Below are 26,631 nucleotides of genomic sequence, written 5' to 3'. Positions count from 1 at the left end.
AAGGCAGGGAGGAAAGGAGGGAGAAGGCAATCAACAATAAAGTTGCTCTCCCTAGACACACAGGAATACAGATGTCAAGAATAAAGTTTAAAGATTTGGCTTAGGGCCTGGGCCAGTTCTTTCAGTGTCTGGGATATCTATAGGGACATATTTATTTGATCAGTGCGTGGAAATACTCAAGGTCGCAGCTTGGGCTCAAGCTTGCCTGGAAAGGCATGCAGCTGGCTAGGTCATAGAGTAGCTGAGGTTCTTGGTAGTTCCCATCATAATATAAAAATATATAGGAAGGGACTGGGAAGGCAACCTCACATACCAGGTCAGTAGTCAGCTTGACAAGATGGAGAGAGGAACACAGAAGCTGTGTAGGAAAGCCTCTAGAAAGGAAGGGTTGCTCCACTATCTTAAGATGAGTAAGTATTTTCCTAAAGCGAGGCGTTCCAGTTCTGGGCCTGCCTTTGATTCTCACAAGTCCTGCAACCCACCTGACTTCATTTTCTGTATCTCAAATGGAGACAATATTCCAACCTGTATAAAATCATTAATTCACCCAACACATACTTATTGTCTTGGTGAGATACATAGAAAAAACCTTGAAATAATTTAAACAACAATAATAAAAAAACATAGGATCAAGCAAAGCCATAGTGATATCTGGTCTTATAATTTCGATGCAACTAAAGTTCCTCCACACTTGATAAGCAAAGGATGAAAATTCTTGGATAATGTTGAATCTGAAAGTTGTTTTCTTCATATCAATGGCCTGGATGTTCAATAGGTAGATTGCAGGGCAAAGGCTGTGCCGAGAAAGAACCATTTTCAGGAATAGGCCACCACAGCCAAAACATATTTGACATAGGGGATAAATCTCCTGCTTCAAAAATATTCAAATCTGCAACTGGAAGTTAGCTGGTAACAAGAGGACTTGTAGGATTTGAACTTTAAGAATTTTAGGGAGACTCTGAGATGTCTCTGTAAAAACTGCTTCACCAAAAAGACAGTTTTAAATATAAGGAAAGAACCAATCTGGATTATAAAATAGAGGAACTGGGGCTGGGAAGGTGGCTCAGTAGTAGAGCGCTTGCCTTGCAATGTATGAGGCCCTGGGTTTGATTCCCCAGCACCACATAAGCAAAAAAGAAAAAAGCCGGAAGTGGTGCTGTGGCTCAAGTGGTAGAGTGCTAGCCTTGAGCTAAAGAGCTGAGGGACAGCACCCAGGCCCAGAGTTCAGGCCCCACAACCGGACCCAAAAAAAATAAAAATAAAAATAAAATAGAGGAACTGCAAGGCAGGGAGCAGAGACAGAGAATATAAAAATTTAGAGAAACAAAGCAAACCCAGAATGGAAAAACAAGAAGTTCAAGATAGCAATAGTTCCTTTAGCCACACTTAATTAAGGAATTTCTTCCCAATTCCTATGTCCCTATCAAAATCACACATATAGTATTGTTTTATTACTTATAATCTATGGTTACATTAATAAGAACACAAGCTATTTGTTCTAAAGTGCAAACACAGTTATTCTCCAGCTAAAATAAATAAATAAGTAAATCCCTTTGAGAAATGTTTACTTCTATCAACTGCAAATTTTTGACAGCTACAGCAGAATCTTAGGTTAAGTAAACAGATAGGGAACTCTTCTGAGAGAGAGAAATGTCCTAGCAAGGTTTTCTTCCTTCAGAGTGCCCACACTTGAAAGTTAAAAAGAAGTACATATTAATTATGACTGTTTTCCTTGGACCTCAAATGCCTAATTACAATCAGGTGACTTCTATTGTACTTCTAAGCAAAGACATTATGCAAAGTAACATCATTATTATAAATCTTGAACCCCAAAGCCCCATAAAGAGTTTCCAAACTCAGTGAACAACTTGAGCTAAATAATCAGATTTCTTCTGGCTTTTAATTTTCCTCAAGCTTCTTGCCTGTGACCTGTTCTCAACATCTAATCCAAAAGGTATAAGACACAAGAGATAATGATGAAGTAACACTAATATTCCTACAGTGGTCTCCAATTATAGCAATCTACTGCTGAATAACAAATTACCCTAAACTGTAGCTAATGAAACAGCTGTCCTCAGCTTCACATGGTAGCACCAGGGTCAATGAGACTGGGTCTCATCCACTTTTCAGACCCTTCGCTCACAGGGCTAGCAATCTGATGCTAGCTCCTGATACTCTCCATACGCACTGTGGCTTCCTCACTCCATAGTGCAGGTTCCATGAGTGAGTATCCTGAGAAAGAACCAGGAAGAAGCCACATCATCTTTTAATATTCATTTTCATTTTAATCATGTAGCTTCACTTCCAAATCGCCACAAGTCCACCCAGATTCAAGGGGATGAAATGTAGATCCCAGGTCTTGGTAAAAAGAATATGAAGGTCATATTATAAAAGAATATGTGGGAAACAGAGATATTGTGGTCATGTTTGGAAAATACAATCTACCACAGCTCCCCAATATGCATTCTACTAAAAAAAATACTTGTCTCAGCTAATTTAGGTAATTCTGTTCCTTTGTCTTGATACTGGTTAGTGATTGACAGCTCTAAGCCATTTTGAGCAGAGAGACTCAAGAGAATACTTGCTCAGGGATTCTGGGGAAGTCTCTTTCAATTGGCTTTGAACAAAGAAATGTATGCACCTTGTGTGTCACCTGCTGCTAGTGTCTGTCCCATGATTACAAGGGTAAGAATAGATTGAAGTCTCATCTCTGATGGCATCGCAAAACTGCTGAATCGAAGAGCTTTTGCACCTGCTTTGCTTTGGGACTTCCTTTTTTGGATATATAAATAATAATTCAATAAGTTTTAAGCCAACTTGAGTCAAGTTTCTATTATGTTCACCCCCAAAGCACTATAACTTACACAAGTTCTTCTAAAGACTGAAAACATTGCTTAGCTAACCTGCCCATCCCTAAGCCATCTAACAGCAGGGTTGGGGTAGAAGTCAGGAAAAGACAAAAACCAGAGGAAGTCCTGTTGCACAAAAATGCTAAATTATCAAAGAGATCTCAAGAACCTTTCATTCTTCATTTGTTTTGTTTTGTTTTTATTTTTGGGGGGTCCAGTCATGGGACCTGAACTCTGGGCCTGGGCACTGTCCCTCAGCTCTTCAGCTCAAGGCTAGCGCTCTACCACTTGAGCCATAGTGCCACTTCTGGCTTTTTTCTTTTTTCTTATGTGGTGCTGAGGAATCGAACCCAGGGCCTCAGGCATGCAAGGCAAGCGCTCTACCACTGAGCCACCTTCCTAGCCCCTCATTCTTCATTTGTCACCAAAAAGTCCTCATACCTAATACTAACCAATCACATCTTTATCCTAAAAAAAAAAAAAAAAAGTGTGAGTAAACAGAAGCATTTTGCCACCAACACAAGGTATTATGGACATTGCTAGAGCCTGTCCTCAAAGAGCCAAACCAGGGGAGAAATGGCATAAAATTAGCTGTAATTCAATATACACTGAATCACATGCCATACAAAGAATGCAGTGGTATATCAAAGAAGAGTCAGGTTTTCTTGGTTGAAAGAAATAAGTGAATGCTTCATGGAAAATGTACTTTTTGAGTTGAGTGTTCATATAGGTAATGAGTTAGTAAGCTCTGCATTACTATAACAAATAACTGAGATGATCAACTTACAAAGACAGAGGATTATTTTGTTTAACAGTTTTGGAGCTTTCAGACCATGGTCAATTACCCTTATTACTTTTGGGTCTATGGCAAAGCAGCACGTGGTGGCAGAGAGAGCATGATGTCCAGTAAACAAAAACTAAGAAAGAGAAGAAAGAGGAAAAAGATTGGGATCCACAATCCCCTTCAACAACATGTCCTCAATGACTTAAAACCTCCCACTAGGTCTTGCCTCTTAAATTTTTCTACCACTGCCCAATAGCACCAAACAAGAGACCAAGGCTTTACCACACAGACCTTTGGGGGACATTTAAGATCTGAACTATATAGCAGGTAAAATTTTGACCTGAGAAGATGGGGAGAACATTCCAGATGGAAGGAAAGAATCACAAGAACAATAATTGGGGGAAAACTTAGGGATTCTTATAAACTAGAAAGCCTAGGACTGACCAACCAGAGCAGTTGCCAGGCCGCAGGGCTGGAGCTATCAAGCTATGCATCAACCTTTAAGTTACTTAACTCTGGAAATGGAATGGCCCAGGAGAGAGAGTGGGAGGGATAAGGATTCAGAAGCTCAAAGGCCTTTACTGCAACTGTTTGAGAAGTATTCAAATATTTTAACAAACCAAATGCCTACCAACCAGTAATCAGTGGAAAACCAACATCCCCGCCTATAGGTAGTAGTGAAAAATTCGGTTTAACTTGAGTTCACAGTGAATGACCTGAAATGAAAGAAAGAAAAAAGAAAGGAAGGAAGGAGGGAAGAAGGAAGGAAGGGGTAAGGCACAAAGAAAGACTTTGAATTCTAAAGTGAAGAATTTAGACCCCCCCCAAAAAAAGCAAGATGGACCATTGAGGATATGGCTGATGAGTCATTCAGATTACAATGGATTGAACATATGTCTGACACAGTGTAACCTCCTCCAAGCAGAAATTTAACATGAGACAATTTTCCTGTGAGACCTTGTAATTTCCTGTGGGTTATTGTGAAATTTTTTTAAAAAAATGACTCAATTCTGCCTAACAGTTGAAGACCTCAAATCAATTCTCCAGGAATACTTTAGTGGCTTCTGACCATCCACATGAGAAAGGGCTAGAAAAATATAAAAGTAAATGTGAATAGAGACAGACTGCTGAAGCTTTGAAGATGCCCTGTTAACAGGAGAAATGAGAGAGTAGTTGGGTGCTAGCAATTTGGACAGAGGCTGTAGGAACTGAGGGGAGGAGAGGGCTTGTAGGACAATAATAATAATACTCCAAGACTGCAAAGTACAGTTTACAACGCACACTTTCATTTCATCTCCACAACAATATTGTGAATGGTAATTAACATTTGCATAACACCATACCATTTAAACAGTCCTTTTATACTTTTTATCTTCTTAATTATTATCCTGATTTTAGTCATGCGAAAACTCAAAATCAGAATTACAGAACCGCTTATCTAGTCAGGGAAAGAACCAGAATTCAAACTCAGGTCTTTCAATTCCTTGCCCAGCACTCCCATTTACATCAGAGTGACCTCAGGGAGCGGGAGATCATCACTTATTCTTACAAATGTGGCCTTAGATAATAAAGAAAACTTCAGATTCTCTCCTTACAGTTCTCATTAAGAATCAAACTTCAAGCACCCGTGACACATGCTTATAATCCTAACTGCTCAGAAGGCTGAAATCTAAAGGATCTTGATTTGAAAGCCTACCCTGACAGAAAAGTCTGCTGGACACCATCTCCAAAATCAACCCCACTCTGAAAGCTTGCCGTTCCATTCAATCCCATAAACATCCACTGGATTTTCCTATGTGCACATTGCTATAAATAACACAAAGATGAGCAAGACAGATCCATAATGTCAAGGAACTCACTTGCTAACTAGAGAGATAAAACATCAATGTGAGCCCTGTAAACTTATGAAAAAACATATTCTAAATGCTTCCCCCAAAAGTTTGTTTTCAAAATAGACTGGTAGTACAAAGGAGAGGGGAAGATGAGCAACACTTCATAAAGGATAAGCTTCACTGAAGAAGCCACTGAATTTCATCAGAGGGAACTGAAATTAAAGACTCCAAAAGAGAAAACTTGAGCAATGGCAGAGATAAGGAAAGTACAGAGTTCTTTTGTGATAATCAGTGGTACCATTTGATTAAAGAAAAAGGACATGAAAGAAAATGAGATGTGAGGTTTTGACACCCTTTGTACCTGCCTATCAGTGTCACATACCAGGTCCCTTCTGACATTCACAGTTCAACACCTGTTTGGATGAGTTGCCCATTGCCCAGCCTTCACAGCTGCATAATCTCTTCTATGTCCACCACTTAACCTGAGTCAGCTTAATCCCAATGGCAATACTTGGAATTTAGTAGTATTTATAAAGGATAGACCTACAAGATAATAAACACACTGAAAAATTACACTACACTAAAGTCAACTCTCTCCATCCGTCCCTTATTCCACTTTCTTTGATTTGATGAAGACTTCCTGCCTACTCACCTCACATTTCAGGTCCTGTTCCTTCCTTCTATGTCCTGCCCTCCATGCCTCTAAGGTGAACTCCCTTCTCATTCACCCACTCTATTTCTTCACCCCCCTCATCCTTTGTTTATACCCTTCTTTATACCCCTAGCCTTAAATCCATTCCTTTAGCTTATTTCTTTGATCTGATAGCTAGACTTGTAAACCTACCTAGAAAAAAAATCCATATAACCACATACATAGTCACGAAGACTACAAAATTACAGCTTCCTAAGTATTTACAACACTCAGCCATTCTGGGTCAGCTCCCCTTCCATTGCCTGTAAGACAACATATCCTCGGCAGGTTCCTGCTCAATGTCTCTGCCACCTCTGCCCACTCTGCCCTACTCAGGGTGGGTGCTCACAGTTCCTGGCCCTAGCAGAAGTGTGAAGAAGAACACTTTTCAGCAGCCCTTCCAGATCTATACCGTCTTGTCTCTCCTGCTCTGTCTCTCTGTGGAGGAAAAGTGATTCAACCACTATGACCATTTATCCTTCATATCCTTTAATGCCTGTGCATTTGACTTCTCATCTTAATAATTTCTCTGCAAACGGTAAATGTGCTGAGCTTCTCCTGTATACTTTTAAAATCTCTCAGTCCCAGATCCTCTCTGCCACTCTACTCTCCTTCTTCATATATATGTGTGAACATGTTTTATACATATATGTAGATATATTTACATAAAGAGAGTGATATAGATCTGAGGCATGCTATATACACTGCACTGTTCTTCCCTTGGCTTCACTGTGGCTCCTATCCAGCTGGTGATTTATTAGCCATCCTTCAATACCCATCTCAAGCCTCACATGACACTTTCTCTGCTCTCCTAGAGTTAACCACTCATTTCTTTCCTAGCATTGTCATTGTACCTTAGTCACAACTCTGTCCTTACATTTTTTACATTCTTTCATGCCCATTTAGAAACCCAATCTTCTAACACAGATCATATTGCACGTAAGAACTATGGGAATTCCTGAACTTTGGGAATTCCCACCTTTACTTCCCGAATAGCCCTTTCACTCATCTATACCTCATTTTTCTCTTGCTATCAATTTACCAGCACTTACTTACCCATACCTCCTTGCTTGCATTACCCCTTCAGCTTGACTCATTGTTTATCCACTTTGCTTAATCTCTTTGTCTTTCCTGAACTCTCTTCTCCCTCCTTTGATTGATAACATAGTAATGAATTCCTTTCGCTTTACACTGGAGAGTGGCCACCACAGCCCTATGTGATCCCTCAACCAATTCTGAACAATTTATGATTATTTGACTTATCTCTTTTCATGGCTTTATTCCTGCCACCTAATCCAAACTTAGCCATTTGGATGCCTCTGAGCAGTGTTTCATGAAGGAGAAAACCTAGCCTTGCCAGTGAAGTATGGATGCATTGGGAATAGTTTGGAATAGTAGTATAGGTTATATATAGTAGTATAGTATATAGTAGGAATAGTAGTATAGTATATAGTAGGAAGAGTTTGAGTCTTCAATAATATTTGTTGTGGGATAATAAATCAATTTTTCCAGTCATCAGTAAACACTGAAAGATAATCCTTTTTCAAAGATTATAAATGTATCTCAAACCTGCAGTTCATAATGTGAAACTGGGGGTGTTGAGTTCTAAGGTCCTGGAGTAATTAATAAGCTTAATTAGGTGTAATTGATAGGCTTCTGTGAGTGTATAATCTGTGTTTCAATGAAGCATCACATACCGGGTGTATGGGCACTTAATTTGTTGTAATTAATTTCTCTTACTAGGGAATGGTGTTTTAATATTTGAACTCTGAATGTCAATAAATGAATTACGAGCCTAAAAAATAAAACAAAAGCCTTAGCCAATTGGTCCTTCAGCAGAGGCTGTAAATGGCTTCACTTAAAAAAGACTATATTGTGGAAGATGCCAGGATTGAGGTATGAAGCATTTAACCTAACAGTTCTTTACTATTTTTATCATAGATTTTCCTGATAATCAAACAAAAACTAAGCTCATTCCCTAAGGGAAACAATATCTTTTATGCAAAAAATTTCTCACAAAACTTTAGGGTACCACCCCTACTACCACCAACATAGGACTGGTCCACTCACAGGCTTAAAGTTAAGCAATATACTGTATTTGTCTTTGTATCTAAAGCACCAAGCACTACAATTGGCACGTAGTGGGTTTTGAAATACTCATCAAATAAAATTTAACTATGCGCTAACTAAAGTCATTAAGCGACACAGATTCTAACAAATTTGGATTTGACATCATAAAGGTATAAAGGGAGCCATTTTATTTGCTTCTTTTGCAGTTCTTTAGGGTAGACAATAATCACAGCTGCACGTTAGGAAAATAAATATGTCATCAACAGTCAACAGAACAGACTGGAGGGCAAGGGTGCACTTACAAAATTGGGAGGAAGAGGAAATAAGATCTAAAGTAGAACAGTACAAGTGGGAATCGAATAATGAGGGATGGATTCAAGAAAAAGAGAGGGAAAGAAAAAAGAGGGAGGGGTAGAAGGAGAAAGGAAGAGAGAGAAAGGAAGAAGACACCAGAGAAAGAGGAAGGAAAGAGGGAAGAAAAGGGAAGAACACAGAAAAAAAGCAAATAAAACTAATATCACTTGGAATATGATAAGATTTCCAGTAAGAAATGCATCTCAGTGACAGGTATGGTTCTAACATTCCTAAGTAGGGAATATGGAAGAACAGACACATCACTGGCCCAAATGCAGAAGCTGGGATACAAACAAGTAGAAAAATGAATTGTTTCTTGAATTCCTGAGTCTGAATCACAAGTGGGTTTCTAAGCAAGCAACAGATATTGTGGATCTGGAGCAGATGAACGCAGAGAGAAAAATTTGGCCTTCTATGCACAATGAGTTACAGAGGTACAGTGCCAGTGCTCAGCAGCCCATTATCTTTGGTTCATGTCTCTTCTGCAGCTTTTGAAACCCCAAAGCTATCATTTTATGTGACATTCATAACAATCTTTTTTTGGGGGGGTGGGCTGGTCGTGGGACCTGAACTCTGGGCCTGGGCGCTGTCCCTCAGCTCTTTAGCTCAAGGCTAGTGCTCTACCACTTGAGCCACAGCATACTTTCAGCTTTTTCTGCTTATGTGGTACTGAGGAATTGAACCCAGGGCTTCATGCATGCAAGGCAAGCACTCTACCACTGAGCCACCTTCCCAGTCCCTCATAACAATCTTAAGAACTAGAAAAGGCAACATCACCTGCTTATAGATAAGGAAATGGAAGCACAGAGTGGTGGGACTGGAGGCCTTGCCCAATGAAGTTATAGACCTAGGATTAGAACCAAAAGTGTCTGCTTCTTAACACAACCCCAAACTCTATTGCAACTGCACACAGGCAACTGCCCAAGGCAATTTTTTAATTGCAATAGTTCAGTTTGGTGGGTTTTATCTTTTTAACTAATGTCAAGAAACCCTGAGCTAGTGGCTCACACCTGTAATCCTAGCTACTCAGGAGGCTGAGAGCTGAAGACCGTGGTACAAAACTTGGGCAGAAAAATTTGTGAGACTCTTTGCTCCAGTTGAGCACTAGAAAATGGGAAGTGGAGCTGTGTCTCAATGTGGTAGAACAGTAACCTTGAGCAAAAGAGCTCAGGGAATGCGCAAGCCCCACAACTGACCAATAAAATAGAAAAAAAAAAGTTTGAAAAAAGGGTTGGCAATAGTACCTTGGCTATAATCACCAATAATCCCTTGCTCATTTACTTGGCAATAATCTCCACTTGTTTGGCATTTTCAGTGTGACCAAATACATAGATAGTCCTGACTCCCCGGGAATATCTCTAGTCACTCAGTCATAACACTCCTGATGTGTGTGTGTGTGTGTGTGTGTATGGAACCTTCTACTTATCTAAACTGCATAGTGAATTCAATCGTGCAAAAGATGCACCGACAAGGTCAGACTTCCCTGAGATGCCTATGAACTGTTCCCAGTCTGAAAAGCCGACCATCTTCTAGGTGAGCGAATAAGGAAGTAAGCGAGGTTCGTTGGGTCTGGGAGAGGACGACGGGTGTGAGTGTGTGTTGGTTTTGGGGCACAGCCGCGCTTTCAGCGGGGCAGGGGGTGTGGGGGGAGGCCCGGGGTGGGCGGGGCGGGGCGGTCCGAGTCCGGCCCCAGCAGCCCGGGCCGGCGGGGCGGGGCGGCCGGCGGGGCGGGGCGGCCGGCGGGGACCGCGGGAACCCCACCCGCCCGGAGCTCCGCACTCCGCCGCTCCCAGCCGCCGCCGCCGCAGCCGTCCGGGTCTCGCTCTACTCCAACTTGGTAAGCCTCGCTTTTAACTCGCTTTCTTCCTCTTCAATGCAAAGGAACAGGGGGTGGGAGGGGTGGGGAGCGATCTAGCCGCGCCCCAGGCTTTATCTTCGATGTGAGTGCGGACGTGGCAGAAGACAGATCAGGAACGTCTAATTGCGGAGGTAATTAGACGGCCGGGATTGGAAGGGCGAGCCCTGAAATCACAGCAGTAGAACGAGCCTCGGGGGTGGAAACCCGAGGTCCTCGCGGTCTGCCCTGCGAAGGGGAGGCCTGAGGCCGGGGCAGGGCGGGCGGGGCCGGCCCGAGCAGGGCGCCCCGGCCGGGTGGGGCCCGACGGACTCCCCGCCTGGGCCCGGGAGAGAAGCGAGCGGCGGGGACCTTGTTGTCCGCCCCCCCCCCCGCCTCTGAGCCACCGCCCCTCTACCCTCAGCCCCCCCTGACCCCCGACCCAAGGCCTAGGAAGCCGGGGGGGGGGGGGAGGTCGGGAGTTGGATTATGGGAGGCGGCCAAGAGGTATTTCTGGAAAGTGGAAAGGGAACTTGGGAGAACTTAAAGTTCTGGGGGAAAACCAAAGTTTTGGTGAGCAACCGGCAAAAAGCCAGGCCGGAAAGGAAAGCCCAGCCTGCGCCACCTCCAGCAAGAATGTGGGAGGGGCGCGCCCAGCCCAGCCCTCCCCCCCCTCTGCCCCCCTCCTGCCCCCCTTCCTTTTATTCCTTCTTTTTCGCCTCCCACCCCACCCTTTCGCTTCCCTGCTCCTGCCACTCCCCATGTTGAACTCTTTCCTGTTAATTCGCCTCAGTGAAAGGGGGGGCGGGGAGGGGGGGGATCAGCACGCTTGGACCCTTTTGCCAGATGAGGTTTCTGTACAGTCCAAAAGCTAAGAATGCACTTTACATACTCAAATGGCTGAAGAATGATACTTCGTGGCAGATGAAACTTTCATGAAAGTCAAACCATACATAGAGTTTTACAGGCACAGCCACACCCATTGGCCTACGCATGCTCTGCTCTTTCTTGCCGCCTGGCTACAGCAGATTGACAGAGACCATATGAACCACAAAGGTCTGAAATATTTACAGCTGTCCTTTAAAAAAAAATAAAAAACACTTGCCAATTCCTGCTTTAATGTGTTCATCTATATCCCCTCCTTCTTACCCTCTTCTATCCAAGCAAAATGGAAATCTCTGTCATGTGTCTTGTGGTGGGAATGGTGAGCAGGCAGCCCTAGCACCAGTCTATGGTGAAGACATGGATTGACTGAGGCTGATGGAGGAGACTATGAATTCCTGGGGAAAGGAAAGTGCTAGTTAAGGATAGGAACTGTCAATAGATGCGCTTTCTTTTTGTAGCTTAATTTTCATGTATATACTGGGTGTATATATACCTATATATGTCTATAGATGTTGGTGTGTGCTTGCACTTTTTCAGATTCTTTCATGGTATTAGTTTATCGGATTGTTTCATTCCTACCATGTAAAACTCCAAGGGTGCTATGAGATGTGGCAAACTCTGTCCCCCTTTTCTTCTGCCACTGGTCCATCATGGGCAAAACCTTCCAATCTCTGGGCCTCCTCAGAAACTGGCTCCAGAGTTCCGTTAAGCTCTACAAATTACACAGTTTCATTTCATTAATTTGATCGTTGTCTTTCTTTTGCTTTGGAGAACTACCTTCAAGGCCAGAAATTTTAATTTTCTCCTTGTGTCTTAACAGCAACCGTTTTCAGGAGACAAAGAAATAAAAATGATTTAGGTTATAGTCAGTATTAATGTTGAAAGTCAAAAACCATATAGCAAAATGGCACCTTTAAAAATCAAGTCTATCTGGTTTCTGGGGGGAAAAAATGGGGTAGGGGAAGAGGCTGTAGGTACAAGAAAAAGGTCACAAAGCTGGAACCAGCCTGGAACCTTCTCCCCAGTCTGGTGTACTCCCCACAGCCAGCCTTCCTCCCTTCATCTCAGGTACTACTAAGACAGTGAGATTTTAGTTCTGATAAGAAGGGCATGTTGTGCAAACACTTCGGTTTCTAGGCTGTGGTGTTTTGTTGTTTTTTCTCCCAGTCCTGCCTACCAACACTTTTTGTTTGCTTAAGTAAAAATTCCCTTTGGGGGAAAAAAATGCTCCAATCTTGTGACTGTTAGAAAGTGATCCACTCCAGAAGGCACAAGGGCTCTAAATGCTCCAAGATACAATGAGTAGGTGAAGCTCAGTAGGCTGATAAATCGCCTATAAAGTCCGAAGGGAGGAAAGGCCACTGTGTAGCGGAGGGCACAGGGCAGTTCTTAGCGCGTGTAAACCTCCCGAATGAGGATCCAGGAAGTATATCCTAAGGAGAAATTAAAGACTAAATGCTAGGTTGCCTATGTCTTCATCCAAACATCATCGTTAATGTCAAAAGATAAAGCTTCTAGAGGAAGGGTGTGGCCCAGCAGGTTCCCAGAAATCCTGCATTTGCTGCTCTTGTCCACCAGAGGGGGCGCAATGGCTCCTCACTTCCGCCCTGGGTCCTGTCTGGCAGGACCCCCTCCACCGCCCCCCCCCCCCCCACACACACACACTGCCCAGTAGAATTTTCTTAAGGAATTTGCTAGGAGAAAAGCAGCCCATGGGAAGGTGGCTCAGTGGTAGAGTGCTTGTCTTGCATGCATGAGAACCTGAGTTCCATTCCTCAGCACCACGTAAGTAGAAAAAGCAGGAAGTGGTGCTGTTAACTCTAGTGGTAGGGCGCTAGCCTTGAGCTGAAGAGCTGAGGGACAGCGCCCAGGCCCAGGCCCCGCGCCCAGGCCCAGGCCCAGGCCCCACGACCAGACCCAAAAAAAAAAATCAGCCCAGCACAAGATCTGAAACTACTTCACAATTCTGTTGCAACCGTACCTGTGGCTCTGCCACCCACAAGTGGGAATTCCAGGGGCATTTGGAAGTGGAAAGAGCAAAGGCCTGGAGGCCCAGATTCTAGAGGTATCTCTACCATGCTACATCTCTCCTCATGCTCCACTTTCTGCATGTGTAAAATGAATGATTCTTAAGCCTCAAACATGCAGCATACTTCCATTGTTTCTGTTCTTTTGCAATAAGGTCTCACTAGGAAACCCAGACTCCCTATGTATCACAAGCTGGAGTGGAGGAATTTGAGATCCTCCTGTCTCAGCCACCTGAGTGCTGGGATCATAGGCATATGCAACCATGCTTGGCTGAAATCTGCTTTGAATGTCTAAAATGTTCTCATCTTCCATCCCATAAACAATTACAGCTGTGCTCCTAGTTTTATTCTAGAAAGAATATGAATATCAATTTAGTATTACTTTCAAAAGAACTGCCATTTTCATGCATCACAGAATATCCTACACATTCATAGAAAGTTGGAGACAAATTAATCTCCAGCTAATGCTTGGTATGTATGTACAGGTGTGGATATGTATAGCTACATTTATATTTACCCGCACGTTCTAAAAGCATCAGTAATCATTACCATCATCCAGGCAATCTATTGCTTTCAAGCACTCAGTGCTCTCTATGTGCCCTCACTTCATTTTACCATGGCAGTGTTGGACCCATCAACACCCTGAAAAATGACCCAGTCTCTTATGAATGCTCCAACTCTAAAGGAGATGATATTCTCTGGCATGCCCTCAAGCATTTAGCCCTTGTTATCTTTCCCTTGTCTGAACCCTGCATTGTTTTTCTTCAAAGGAAAAAAAAATGTCTCAACCTACAGAGACTGAGAGATGCATCGAGTCCCTGATTGCTGTTTTCCAGAAGTATGCTGGAAGGGATGGGAAGAACTCAACTCTGTCCAAGACGGAGTTCCTAACGTTCATGCGTTCAGAACTGGCTTCCTTCACAAAGGTACTAGTCCCAGCCTTCACAGTCCACTGTCCCCCGTATGAAACATGGCCAGGAATAAAGGGTCAGCAGCTTAATTCCCACACTTCTGCCTCCTCATTCACTCCAAACCAGGTGATCCGTATAGCAGCCCAGGCAAAGCCCCAGGAGCCTCAGAGGTGCTCTGCATGACTATTAAAGAACTTTGTCTTAGAGCAAGGCACTGGTGGCTCATGCCTGTAATCCTCACTACTCAGCAGGCTGAGATCTGAGTGATTTAAAGCCAGCCTGGGCAGGAAAGTCCATGAGACTCTTATCTCCAATTAACCACCAGAAAACCGGAAGTGGCTCAAGTGGTAGAGCGCTAGCCTTGAGCTGAAGAGCTCAGGGACTGCGCCCAGGCCCAGAGTTCAAGCCCCACGACCAACCTCCCCTCCCCCCCCCCAAAAAGAAAAACTTAGAAATACCATGTGGTTTAAAGATCACAGTGTGTAAATTGCATGAAATGGGGAATGGTCAATCATGTTTCTATGAACTAAGAGTCGGTTTCTGTGTGTGAAAAATGGGAATATTGGTAACTCCCTTCTTTATACTTTATATTCCATATGGCAGCATACTGGAAAGCAGTTTAGAAAAATGTGACATAAGCATTCTCATTATTATCTTTGCAGAACCAGAAGGACCCTGGCGTCCTTGACCGCATGATGAAGAAGCTGGACCTCAATGCTGATGGTCAGCTAGATTTCCAAGAATTTCTTAATCTTATTGGTGGCTTAGCCATAGCTTGCCATGAGAGCTTCCTCAGTTCCCAACCTCAGAAGCGTATCTGAGCCTCCATGCGCCTGGCCTCAAACCTTGGTCTTCCCCTCCATTCAATTGTCATCTCCCTCTCCCAATTCACATTTACCCTGAGCCTAATACACCTGCCACACGGTGCAGCCCACTCCTGGTGGCAGTAATAAAATAATACTTTTAAACATACACACTGGAGAGTAAGTAAATTTGTGCAAGGAAGGGTGGAGTATAGGAGGGATGTAAATTAGATCAAAGGAAGCCATTACCAGAAGTAGCCAAGTAAACAGTAAAAATGCCTCTTGGTTGTGTGCATAATCATGACTAAGTAAGAGTTAAGCTGGGCCCAGTGGCTCACACCTGTAATCCTCACTACTCAGGAGGCTGAGATCGGAGGATCAAAGTTGGAAGTCAACCCAGGCAGGAAAGTCCATGAGAATCTTATCTCCAATTAATCACCAAAAAGGTGGACGTGGAGCTGTGACCCAAGTGGTAGAGCTCTATCTAGCCTTGCTCACAAAAGCTCAGGGACAGCACCCAGGTCTGAGTTCAAGCCCCAGGACTGGTACCAAAAAAAAAAAAGAAGGAAGGCAGGAAGGAAGATAGGAAGGAAAGAAGGAAGTTAGTTTCCATTCTCTCATTTCCTGTCCTGTGAAAAACATCCTACATTCTGCCTTTACAAAACTGATAGTTCTACATAACTCATATAAATAGAAGTAGAATCAGTGTTTTTCCTTTTGTTACATATTTCACTTAGCATAGTCCTGGATGAGTGAACATGTTATAGTGTGCAACAGGATTTCTTTTTGTTGTTGTTGTTGGTCATGGGGCCTAAACTCTGGGCTTGGGCACTGTCCCTCAGCTCTTCAGCTCAAGGCTAGCACTCTACCCCTTGAACCATAGCACCACTTCTGGCTTTTTCTGTTTATGTGGTGCTGAGGAATCGAACCCAGGGCCTCATGCATGCAAGGCAACCACTCTACTACTGAGCTACCTTCCCAGCCCCGGATTTCCTTTTTAAAGTAGAATGATATTCCATTACATCTAAGTCCATTTGTATAGATATTTTAAAAATACCCTAGACTGAGCAATTTACAATGATCAGCAGTTTCTTTCTTGCTGTTGTAGAGGCTGGGAAGTCCAGGATCAAAGTGCCAGCAGGTTCAGTGCCTAGAAAGGAACCTGTCATCTCCTCCCAAGATGGTCCCTAGAATTCTTGCATTCTCTGAAGCTGAGGCCACATTGTACAGAAGAAGAGAAATCACTTACAGACTTGTTTAGAGTGACATTAACTCATAAAGGCAAAATCCTCATGACCTGAATACCTCCCATTAGGCCCAAGCTCCCAACACTGTTACATTGGTATTCATTTTAACCTGTGGATTTTGGAACACATGGTATGTAGCTACCACATTATATGCATTCATCTGACATTCTTGAACATTTGGATGGCCTCCACTTTTTGGTTATTATGAATTACAACACTGGGGCTGGGACCGTGGCTCAGTGGTAGAGCACTTGCCTTGCATGCTTGAGGCCCTGGGTTCGATTCCTCAGTACCACATAAGCAGAAAAAGCTGGAAGTGGCACTCTGGCTCAAGTGGTAGAGTGAGGCCCAGAGTTCAGGCCCCACAACCGGCAAAAAAAAACAGAATTACAGTACTATAAATATGGGTATAAAAATATTTGCTTATACAATAAAAAACTTATTTTAAAAAAAAACAATCTACATTAACTGTCCCAGCCTTCAATGTTGTTACTCTTGAATGATATATTAAAAAGAAAAGCTTTAAAAAAAAATGTTGCAGGGCTGGGAAGGTAGCTCAGTGATAGAGCGCTTGCCTTGCATGCATGAGGCCCTGGGTTCAATTCCTCAGCACCACATAAGCAAAAAGAAAAAAGCCGAAAGTGGCGCTGTGGCTCAAGTGGTAGAGCGCTAGCCTTGACCTGAAGAGCTGAGGAACAGTGCCAGGCCCAGAGTTCAGGCCCCACGACCAGACCCAAAAAAATTAAAAAATAAAAAAAAAAATTGCTCAATCCCTGTTTTCAGTTTCTTCCAGAGTATAACCCAAAAGTGGAATTGCTAAACCACACACAATTCTATTTTCAAGTTTTGAAGAAGGCATATTGTTTTACACAGGGCCTATACCATTTTACACTACCAGCAGGGCATCAGGCTCCAATTCCCCCCATCCTTACCACTACTTGTATTTTTTTTTTGGGGGGGGTCGGTCATGGGGCCTGAACTCTGGGCCTTATCTACAATTAACCATCAAAGAAAAGTGGAGATGTGGTTCAAGTGGTTGAGCACTAGCATTTGAGCAAAAAATGCTCAGCCCCAAGACAGGCAAAACAAAACAAAAGCACAAGTCATCTTAATGGAGGCAGTGATAGCTCATTGTGGTTTAGATTTGCATGTTCCTGATGGTTAGAGTACTTAAGGATCATTTCCTGTATTTATTGGTCACTTGTATAGTTTCTTAGGAAAAACTATAGATTCAAGACTTTTGTCCATTGTTTTTCAAGTGTTGAGTATGCACCCCAGGACCCAGACACATTAGGTAATAGATTTACCACTGAGTTAAATCTCCAGCCCCCACATTACCCAATTATTTATTTATTTATGTCAGTCGTGGGGCCTGAACTTTGGGCCTGGGCGCTGTCCCTCAGGTCTTCAGCTCAATGCTAGTGCTCTACCACTTGAGCCACAGCACCATTTCCGGCTTTTTCTGCTAATGTGGTGCTGAGGAATCAAACCCAGGGCCTCATGCATACAAGGCAAGTACCCTACCATTGAACCAACTTCCCAGCCCCCATATATTACCCAATTTTTATTCAGCTTTTGTCTCTGTTGTTTATTGAGCTATAAGAGTTTTTTATACACCCAAGATTTTAAGCCTTTATCACATATATGACTTGTAACTATTTTGTCCATTTTATGGGTTACTTTTTCAATTATTTATATTATCATTTGAAACATAAAAGCTTTTATCTTTGATGAAGACCAGTTTATTTTTTCTTTTATCACCTGGGCTTTTGGTGTGAAATCCAAGAAATAATTGCTAATCCAATATATGATTTTTTTAAGAACAAGTCAAAGATTTATCCTTTTGATGAAGATGTAGGCAATAATGGTATGATTTCTGTCAACATTGAGGATGGAACAGAGTCAGAAAACCCTTTTCCTACTACAGATAATACTGCATAAAATACCCCCCCCCCAAAATGAAAACACTTTATCAGATAAAAGGAGCTAAAATAAAATAAATAAACTTGACTGGGCACTGATGGCTCTCGCCTACTCAGGATCTTGAGATCTGAGGATTGTGGTTCAATGTCAGCCCAGGCAGGAAAGACAGTGAGACTCTTCTCTCCAACTAATTACAGAAAAAGCCAGACGTGACAGTGCTTCAAGTGGTATAGTGCTAGCCTTGAGCAAAAGGAGCCTAGGGATAGAACCCAGGCCCAGAGTTCAAGCACCAGGACAGAAAAAAAAAAAAAAAAAAGCCACAGTTGCTCCAGCATTGGGCCAGAGCTTATAAGAAGACCCTGCTAAAGGATTTCCCTGATGGAACCTGGAAAACTCAGTCCACCATCTAGAAACAGGACTCAAAATTAGTCCTGGGAGGGGGAAAGAAATATCTACTGATCCCTACCAAATCCCCAGACCAAGAAATCCACTAAGAACTCGTTTAGAGCAGTAAGTAGCATAATGCAAAACAATGCAAAACAACCTCATGAAGATGCCTCCTGCCAGTTAGAGAATTTCCACAGGTGAGAAGACCCACTGAAGGAGGCTCAGAGGCCAACATTATCCAGCATAAGGGATGAGGTGTACCTGCAACGAACTACAGACTTCACATACCCTTAAGAAAGAAAAAGATTAGAAAAGACTTACCATGAATATAACTAAAAGTCCAAATAAGAAATCTAATGCATAAAATAAAAGCGAATATATATACATGAAAAAAAACCGAAGAGGTTCGATTGATAAAATAGTCACGAAAATTATAAAGGATCCTGATGCTGGCTATTCTACCCCAGTTATCACTGGCCCTGTTCCAGGGATAAGGGGGAGAAGCCAGCCCAGCTCCACTGCACCCCAGGAAGACCTGGGTGACTCACCATACCCACTTCACAATGACCCTATTATATATCCGGGAAGCTGGTGAGAGATGTAATGGGAATTCAGGCAGAGATGGGAGGGCCACACCTGCCATAAATTCTGCTTTGTTTTTGGTCTCTAATCTCCTAAATCTCTCTGTGTCACCACTAAAAGCATTCCTGGATGACAGCAATCAAGGAAGAAGACTAGGAGGGAAGGCAAGTCTGCACTGGCAAGTAACTGCCTTCTGAGCAGCCTGTGCGGCTAGGTGGGTGGGGCAGAGACAACACTGCCTTCTTTGCCCCACCTCCTTGGCTGAGCAAACAACCAAAGCTGAGAGAAATGCTTCCATCCCAGATATACTCCCCACCTTCCATACCATCTGTAGGAATGAAAACAAAGTTAGGTACTCAAACATCTTGCAAGTCCAGTCCACAAGCCGGTTAAGCTCTAGCAGAGGAAAGAAATGTGGAAAGTTGAGAAAGGTGTAAATGAATAGTAACTAAGCAGCAGAGGTTGCTTCCTCAATGCCAGCTCACCCTCCGCATTTCCTCACTACTACACTAAGCTGAGCTGGTCTGCCTTCTGCTCCCTAGAGCCAAAATCACTTTCCCCAGGGTAAAACCAGTCGTCATTCTATCATCAAGCCTGCTCTCAGCCTTCATCCTCAAGGAAACTCAATGGCCTGACATTATCTATTCTTCCCAGGATACCCACACTTGCATAGTGTATTCCTGGTGTCTGAGAAAACATTGGATTCTGGTCCCCAGCCTGCCATCCATAGAGTATGTGATCAAAGGCAAATTCTGAATCTCTTCTTCCTTTCCTGGAAAATTGAAGATAAGCTTGATACAAATGATTGATTTTTTTTTTTTTTTACTGCTGGTCACTTTTCTTCTTTTTAATCATAGAAAATAGCTACAGAACAGTATAATCTGGCTCATGGGTATTCAGTGTTGTACTTTTACTTTTAGTGTGAGCCACCATGTTTATTTTTATACAGGGTAAAAAGACAGTGATCTATTTTCCCTCTTCTACATGTGGATATCCCATTTTACCAGCACCACTTACTTAAAAAATCTCCCCTCTACCCCCCCACCATACACACACCCGAAGGTATACGTCATCAAGAAAACAAATGACCACAAATGCCAGCAAGGATGAGTGGTAGGGTTGGGTAGAAGAACAGAACACACACACTATTATTCACTGCTGGTAGTAGGATGTAAATTAATCCAGCCACTATGGAAATCAGTAGGCATTTTCCTCAAAAACTTAAAAATTGAACTGTAATATGATCCAACTATATCACTTCTGGGTATATGCTCAAAAGAATCAAAGTTGCTTACTATAGAGCTACCTTCTCACCCACACAGCCTATAGGCATGTTTGCATCCATTCACTTTTCCCTTCCCTCGATGACCCTCTGAGCAAGAACCACTTAGCAACCTCTGTTGAAAGCTGCCTTCCACTACCACTGGTTTTTAGTTCCTGCTAGTCTCCACTAGGGGGACACAATACAACCAAGACAAACCTCCCCAGGAACCTGCAGGCCTTCAGGGAGACAAGCATACCCAACCAAAGGGGATGTCTCTACTCTGTGATAAGGGCCTGGAAGTGCCCAGGGAAGCAAAGGGGCAACACTCAACCGCAGGCCTGGGGAAGTCAGAAAGCTTCCCAATGGAAATGATGTCTGACCAGAGCCTTGAGGCTATCTGGTTCTAAAATGTGTTTTCAGCCAACATGTCTACCTCTACTTCCCTCTCCCCTCGGGTCATTGCCTTCCCTCACTGCCTGCCTCCTTGCCCGGAGTATGAATTCCTCAAATACAAAGTATGTGTCACCCCAGTCTGTGCATTCCTACAGCACCCTGCCTAGCAGCTGCTCCATCTCCCCATTCGAAAGCTCTCATCAACAGACAAATGGTTAAGCCTGGCAGCCACCTGGATCCCAGCCTGCCTAAGTGAGTGCTAGGAGCCAGGGGGTGTCCCCAGAGAAGCTCTTCCCTGAAAAGTGACAACTGGGAGAACCCATGATACTGGCTACCATGCCAGAAAGAGAGATGCCATTCACAACGAACCACAAAACCTTGCTGTTCCAACCTAGAAACCCCACTAGACGTTCACTAGCACACAGGATGCTTTCCTTCCCAACCCAGTGGCTCCCCATTGTATGCTCCCCATTGTATCTGGCCCCAGGTGTCTGGGTCTGGAAAATTCCAGGTGGTTGGGCATTCAGCCCTGCAGATTCCTTCTACAATTTCTCTCTAATTTGCACCTTCTGGTCCTCTCTCTTCACCATCATTCTGGTTCGGGGCCGCACCTCATCTGGCTATCTCCCTCTCTTCCAGGCCCTCATTTTCTCTCATATCCACTCCATTCTCCCACCCTGACATCGCCATGTCACTACGCTATTCCACGGCCTGGTTCTGCCCTTTGATTTTACCATTTTAACCAAAAGCATTAGACACCTAGCCCTACATCTCGCCTGAGCCCACTTCCTGCACATGCTGATCCTCCAAATGTATCCAGTACATTCTTCCCTTGACATCTCCTACCCCAGATTGCCCTTCTCTCCACCCCCTTCCCACATGTCCTGTTGACACCTGTGATATCTGACCCATCTTCCAAAACTCACTTCTAACCCTACACCCTCCATCAGGGTACTGCTAAGGGCTCTTCTAAAAGGGAGCCTATGGGCTGGGAAGGTGACTTCATGGTAGAGTGCTTGCCTAGCATGCATGAAGCCCTGGGTTCAATTCCTCAATACCATATAAACAGAAAAGGCCAGAAGTGGTGCTGTGGCTCAAGTGGTAGGGTGCTAGCCTTCAGCAAAAGAAGCTCAGGGACAGTGCCTAGGCCCTGAGCTCAAGCCCCAGGACTGGCCAAAAAAGGCCGGGGGGGGGGGGGCGGCGGTAGGGGAGCCTACAGTTCTGAGTTACTGCTATCCTTGGGTCTACCTCAAGCAATATTGACTACACATACTACCTCATGGTGGAGCTGTTTTGGAACATTCCTCATGCTCTTGACCAGATTTCTGTTATATTCCTAAGCACCTTTCATTGCCGCTGTTCCACCTAAAGACAAATGATGGCGGCCAGAGGGAGGGGCAGCTTCTGACCAGGCTAATCTGGGCTAATGCCTCTTTTTAGTAATACACTCATTGCTCAAAATTATGCATTGATTGAATCTGCCTTTTTCTTTATTTGTTGTTTTCTCTGAGGTTTATGATTGCCATTACTTTTGCTTATTGAGAAAGGACATGCATGTCTTTATGTCTCGCTTCTTCATCTGAAAACAGACTTAGCATCTAACTGACAGGGCTTTTATTTGGTTCAGAGAAAGTATACAGAAGGCATAATAAATTATTACTATAATAGTAACAGTAATCAATTTAAAATACCTATTTCAGCACTGGTATTAAACCTAGTGCCTCGGGAATGCTCTCACTGACTTCAGTCCCTATTCACTGAAATACTTCCTGAGATGATCATAGAAATAAAACTCTGTGGACTTAAAATTATTGTTTTAACTATTGAAGTATATTTTGTATTTATATAGTATGACCAATAAAGAACCTCAAAGATGCCCCACTGATTACCAGCAAGTACATCCTCCAATAACTATGCACTTCAGCTTTCAGAATATCTGTGTTCAAAACTGTATACATTTACTTTAAAAATCCACCAATAAGGCAGACAGTGGTGGCTCACACTTGTAATCTTACCTACTCAGGAGACTGAGATCTGATGATTGCAGTTTGAAGCCAGCCCAGTCAAGAAAGACCTTAAATTCTTATCTCCAATTAACTACCAAAAAAAGAAGTAGAGCTGTTGCTCAGGTGGTAGAGCACTAGCCATGAGAAAAAGAAGTTCAGGGGCATTGCTCAGACCCTGACTTCAATTTCCAGGATAGATGCATGCACACACACAAACACACACACTCACACACACACACACACACACACACACACACACACATAATCAACCAATAAGCCAAGTGCCAACACCTCACACCTATAATTCTAGCTACTTAAGAAGCTAAGATTTCAGGATCTTGGTTAGAAGATAGCCCATACAAGAAAGGCCATAAGACTCTTATCTCCAATTAACCAGCAAAAAGTCAGAAGTGGTGTTGTGGCTCAAGTAGCAGGGAGCCAGCCTTAAGCGGAAAAAGCTAAGTGACAATGCTCAGGCTCTGAGTCCAATCCCCAGTACTGGCACCAAAATTTAAAAAACCAACCAATAAAGCTGGTAGAATTGTATGACCAAAGTGAGGTTTTGAACCATCTAGCACCAAACATAGCTCAACATAACATTTCCATTTTCACAACTATAAAAAATTAGGGCTGGGAATGTGGTTCATGTCTAGAGTGCTTATCTAGCATGCACAAAGCCCTGGGTTCAATTCCTCAGTACCACATTGACAAAAAAAGCTGGAAGTGGCTTTGTGGCTCAAGTGGTAGAGTGCTAGCTTTGAACAAAAAGAAGTTCAGAGACAGTGCTCAGGCCCTGAGTTCAAGCCCCAAGACTGGCAAAATAATAATAGTAATAATAATAATAATAAAGTAGCATCTGTACACAGACCATTCTTTCCCAACTGCTCAGAAATGCTACCAAAGGTATGTGAAATAAGGCAGAGTAAAAACCTAATGGACAATCGCCTCAAGCCAATTGGGTCATCTTTCAAGCCTTCTATTCAATCCTCTGGTTTCTACACATGACTTTCTATCCCTTATTCTAGCTGAACCAGGAGGAAGCAAACCCCACTGCAGAAGTAGTCACTCTGTGACCACTAGAGGGCTCCACAGCATCAGCTAGAAAGTAAGGACACGCCCTTTCTCAGTATAAATCTCTGGACTTAAATCTCCGGATCCAGCTTCCACCAAATAGGACTGCCCTGGAGCCCCAGAGCTAGCTGCTGGCTAATTCTGTTAAGGCATTATCCCATACCAAGCAGTCCGAATTTCACAATAAGTTTGAGTCATTGAGGCCTCACCAAGTCAAATTTCAGTCTGAGCCCTCCCCACCCACATTCCAGTTCATCAATGAACAAAGAGTGGCTTAAGTTAACTGTTTCCCTTTGACCCTGTCCCCAGAATTTCTGCCCAGAACACCATTTGAAGAAAAGAGAAATGCTTTCTATAGACTGCCAGTTTACAGCCCATGATGGGCTGGTCAGGTCATGCAGAACTTCTGACCCCCAACACAACACACTGGGATTCAAACAAGCCCAAGCTGGTTTTCCATTCATGTCTAATTACTCAACTCCAGGTGCAAGGTTAGTGTCCTCCTCCTCAAAAGAAACTGGGAAATCATATTCCTTTATGGTAGGAACACTAGAGAAGCACTAAAATCCAATCTTGGATAACCACTTCGACCTGTGATGGAAGCACATCCAAAGTGTATAACTGATTCTTTTTCTGGTTCTGTCTCTTTTTGGAGGGCTCATCAAGACATGTTGAGGAAAACATACTTTTGTGCCAATCTTAGGGCTTGAACTCAAGGTCTACATGCTGTTCTTGAGCTTTTTTGCTCAAGGTTAGTGCTCTATCACTTAAGCCCCAGCTCCACTTCTCCACTTCCAGATATTTATATATTTATATAGCGCTTAATTGGAGATAAGAGTCTTACAGAGCTTCTTGGCCCAGACTGGCTTCAAACTGCAACCTCAGATCTCAGCTTTCTTAGCAGGTACCAGGAAAGACACCTCCTCTCCAGACACTTTCCCACCTAAGGTTCACAGGACTCTACACTCCCCTAGGTAGAGGTGGAGCAATTCCTTGAACAGATGCATTCACAAGTCTGTGCTCCACACTTGCTTTATTCTCCTGTCTGTCCCAGACAATGTGCCTTTTTCTAGTGGTCCTTTAAGGCCCTCATAAGCACTACTAGATATCCGCTAGAAGAAATCTGTCCTAACAAAATAAGCATGTGGGTAAATACGTTTATTCAAAAGTAGTCCTTTCAGGGCTGTAAGTGTGGCTCTGTCAGTAGAGCGCCACCCAATAAGCAAAAGCAGCAGGTACCAAGTTGGAGCCTTGGTCTCAGACATAAGAAAAAAAAAGTTACAAAAAATGTTACAAGATTATAAATTAGAAACAACGTGGTTTTTTTTAATGTAGGAAGACTTTATCTGAAAACTAACAACAAAAGGACTGAGCTCAAGTGATAGAACACTTGCCTAGCAAATGCTAGGCCCTGAGTCCAATCCCCAGTTTAGCCGCCCCCTCCCCAATATGGCATATGTTAATGTTCCATGTTAATATTAGAATATTTCTTTGTTTTAGGGTATGCTAGTACATTCATAGTTCTTTTTTTTTTCTTTTCCTTATTGGATTGCCGGCAAAAGCATCTAAACTATATTAAGTGAAGCTCAATGAAGTGCTGTGAAGGACACTGTGACACTTTACTAGGGTATTGTTACTAATGGATAAAGTTTCCACAGCTCTGATTCATACCAGTGTCTGGGGAGACATGATGGGGAGCTAGGCCGCATGGATTTCTGGTTTCTGTGTGGTGCAGGGCACTACCTGCTACATATGGAGAGGTGGGAGATCGGGGAGGGGGGAGGGAGAGGGAGGGAAGGAGGAAGGGACGGGGAGGGGGGAGAAATTGTATTTGCCAGCACCTGCCTTATTTGGAGCACTCTGCCTTATAAATGTTTTAGACATGGTGATTTTCCTCAAACTACACTTTGCTAATATGATCTGAATAAGTGTGTAATTACTACACAATCAAATTAATCCTCTCAAATATGTGGCTAAAAATACTCGCACTCCATTTATTAGGGTTATGCTGTAGCAAATAAACCCTCAAAATCTGGGTTTCTTTCTCACCCACATAACTAGTCGAGTGAGGCGTTCCTGATCACCAAATGGTTTTCCTGCATACTGTGATTCAGAGACCCGGGCTGGTTCTGGCTCTTCCAAGTCTAGAGCTTTGGAGTCCTGCCATCAGAGAAAGAATGTAGAAAAGTCACTTCTTGTTGTGTGGGCTTGCAAATAACATACATTATTTCCAGTTTCAGTCTTTGTGTGAAAGCCACATAGTCCCAGGGAGATACAGGAGGTGCTAGGAACAAGATCCCTGGCTAAGATGCCACTTTTCAGCAGCAACTCTACCTTATGGAAGGAGAAACATTTTTAGCCCACAGTCTGTCCTCTGTGCTCCAGCCACAATCTCAAAATAGTTGAGAATCACTAGGTAATAAGGTTTTCTTGCCTCATGAAGAAATAGGAAAATGACCAATATTGCCTCACTAGTGGAACAATTCTGCTGCTCCCACCCACACATTGGAAGATTCTTCAGGTCTAGTGGAGAACTTGTACACTCCGTCCTCTTCATTCCAGTGTCCACACTAGATCTAGCCCTTATTCCCATTTTTCCAATACCACCTGCATCTGTCTTCATATTTCTCCTCTAAGATATCATCCTTGCTAGGCAGCTCTGACTCAGGCCCTGGCTCTTGCTGTAATCAGTTGTCACAAAGGAAGCAGAGCAAGATT

The 26,631-nt window shown here is 43.3% G+C and overlaps 1 protein-coding gene across 2 annotated transcripts; it reads left to right on the top strand.

Annotated features, from left to right (window-relative positions):
• Nucleotides 1-10,312: 10,312 nt before the first annotated feature.
• Nucleotides 10,313-15,209, top strand: S100a11 (S100 calcium binding protein A11). Of its 2 annotated transcripts, none has more exons than XM_070013978.1 (3): nt 10,313-10,417; nt 14,097-14,252; nt 14,900-15,209. In XM_070013978.1, the coding sequence occupies exons 2-3, from the start codon at nt 14,106-14,108 to the stop codon at nt 15,056-15,058; spliced, it is 306 nt and encodes a 101-aa protein (XP_069870079.1). In that variant the 5' UTR covers nt 10,313-10,417; nt 14,097-14,105; the 3' UTR covers nt 15,059-15,209. The 2 variants fall into 2 exon arrangements, with proteins under 2 accessions (XP_069870079.1, XP_069870080.1); XM_070013979.1 differs by lacking the exon at nt 10,313-10,417 and adding an exon at nt 10,508-10,569.
• The last annotated feature ends 11,422 nt before the right edge of the window (nt 15,210-26,631 follow it).

This window comes from Dipodomys merriami, unplaced genomic scaffold (genome assembly GCF_024711535.1).
Source record: "Dipodomys merriami isolate MVZ:Mamm:240054 unplaced genomic scaffold, mDipMer1.0.p SCAF_92, whole genome shotgun sequence".
Classification (NCBI taxonomy): Eukaryota; Metazoa; Chordata; class Mammalia; order Rodentia; family Heteromyidae; genus Dipodomys; species Dipodomys merriami.
Note: the sequence above shows the minus strand (reverse complement) of the source record. Positions and strands in the feature narration are given on the sequence as shown.

Excerpts from the sequence above, each read along its gene's own strand:
- S100a11 (XM_070013978.1), top strand. The coding sequence starts at position 14,106 with ATGTCTCAACCTACAGAGACTGAGAGATGCATCGAGTCCCTGATTGCT. Across the intron at positions 14,253-14,899 it reads AACTGGCTTCCTTCACAAAG|AACCAGAAGGACCCTGGCGT; the intron begins GTACTAGTCCCA and ends TTATCTTTGCAG.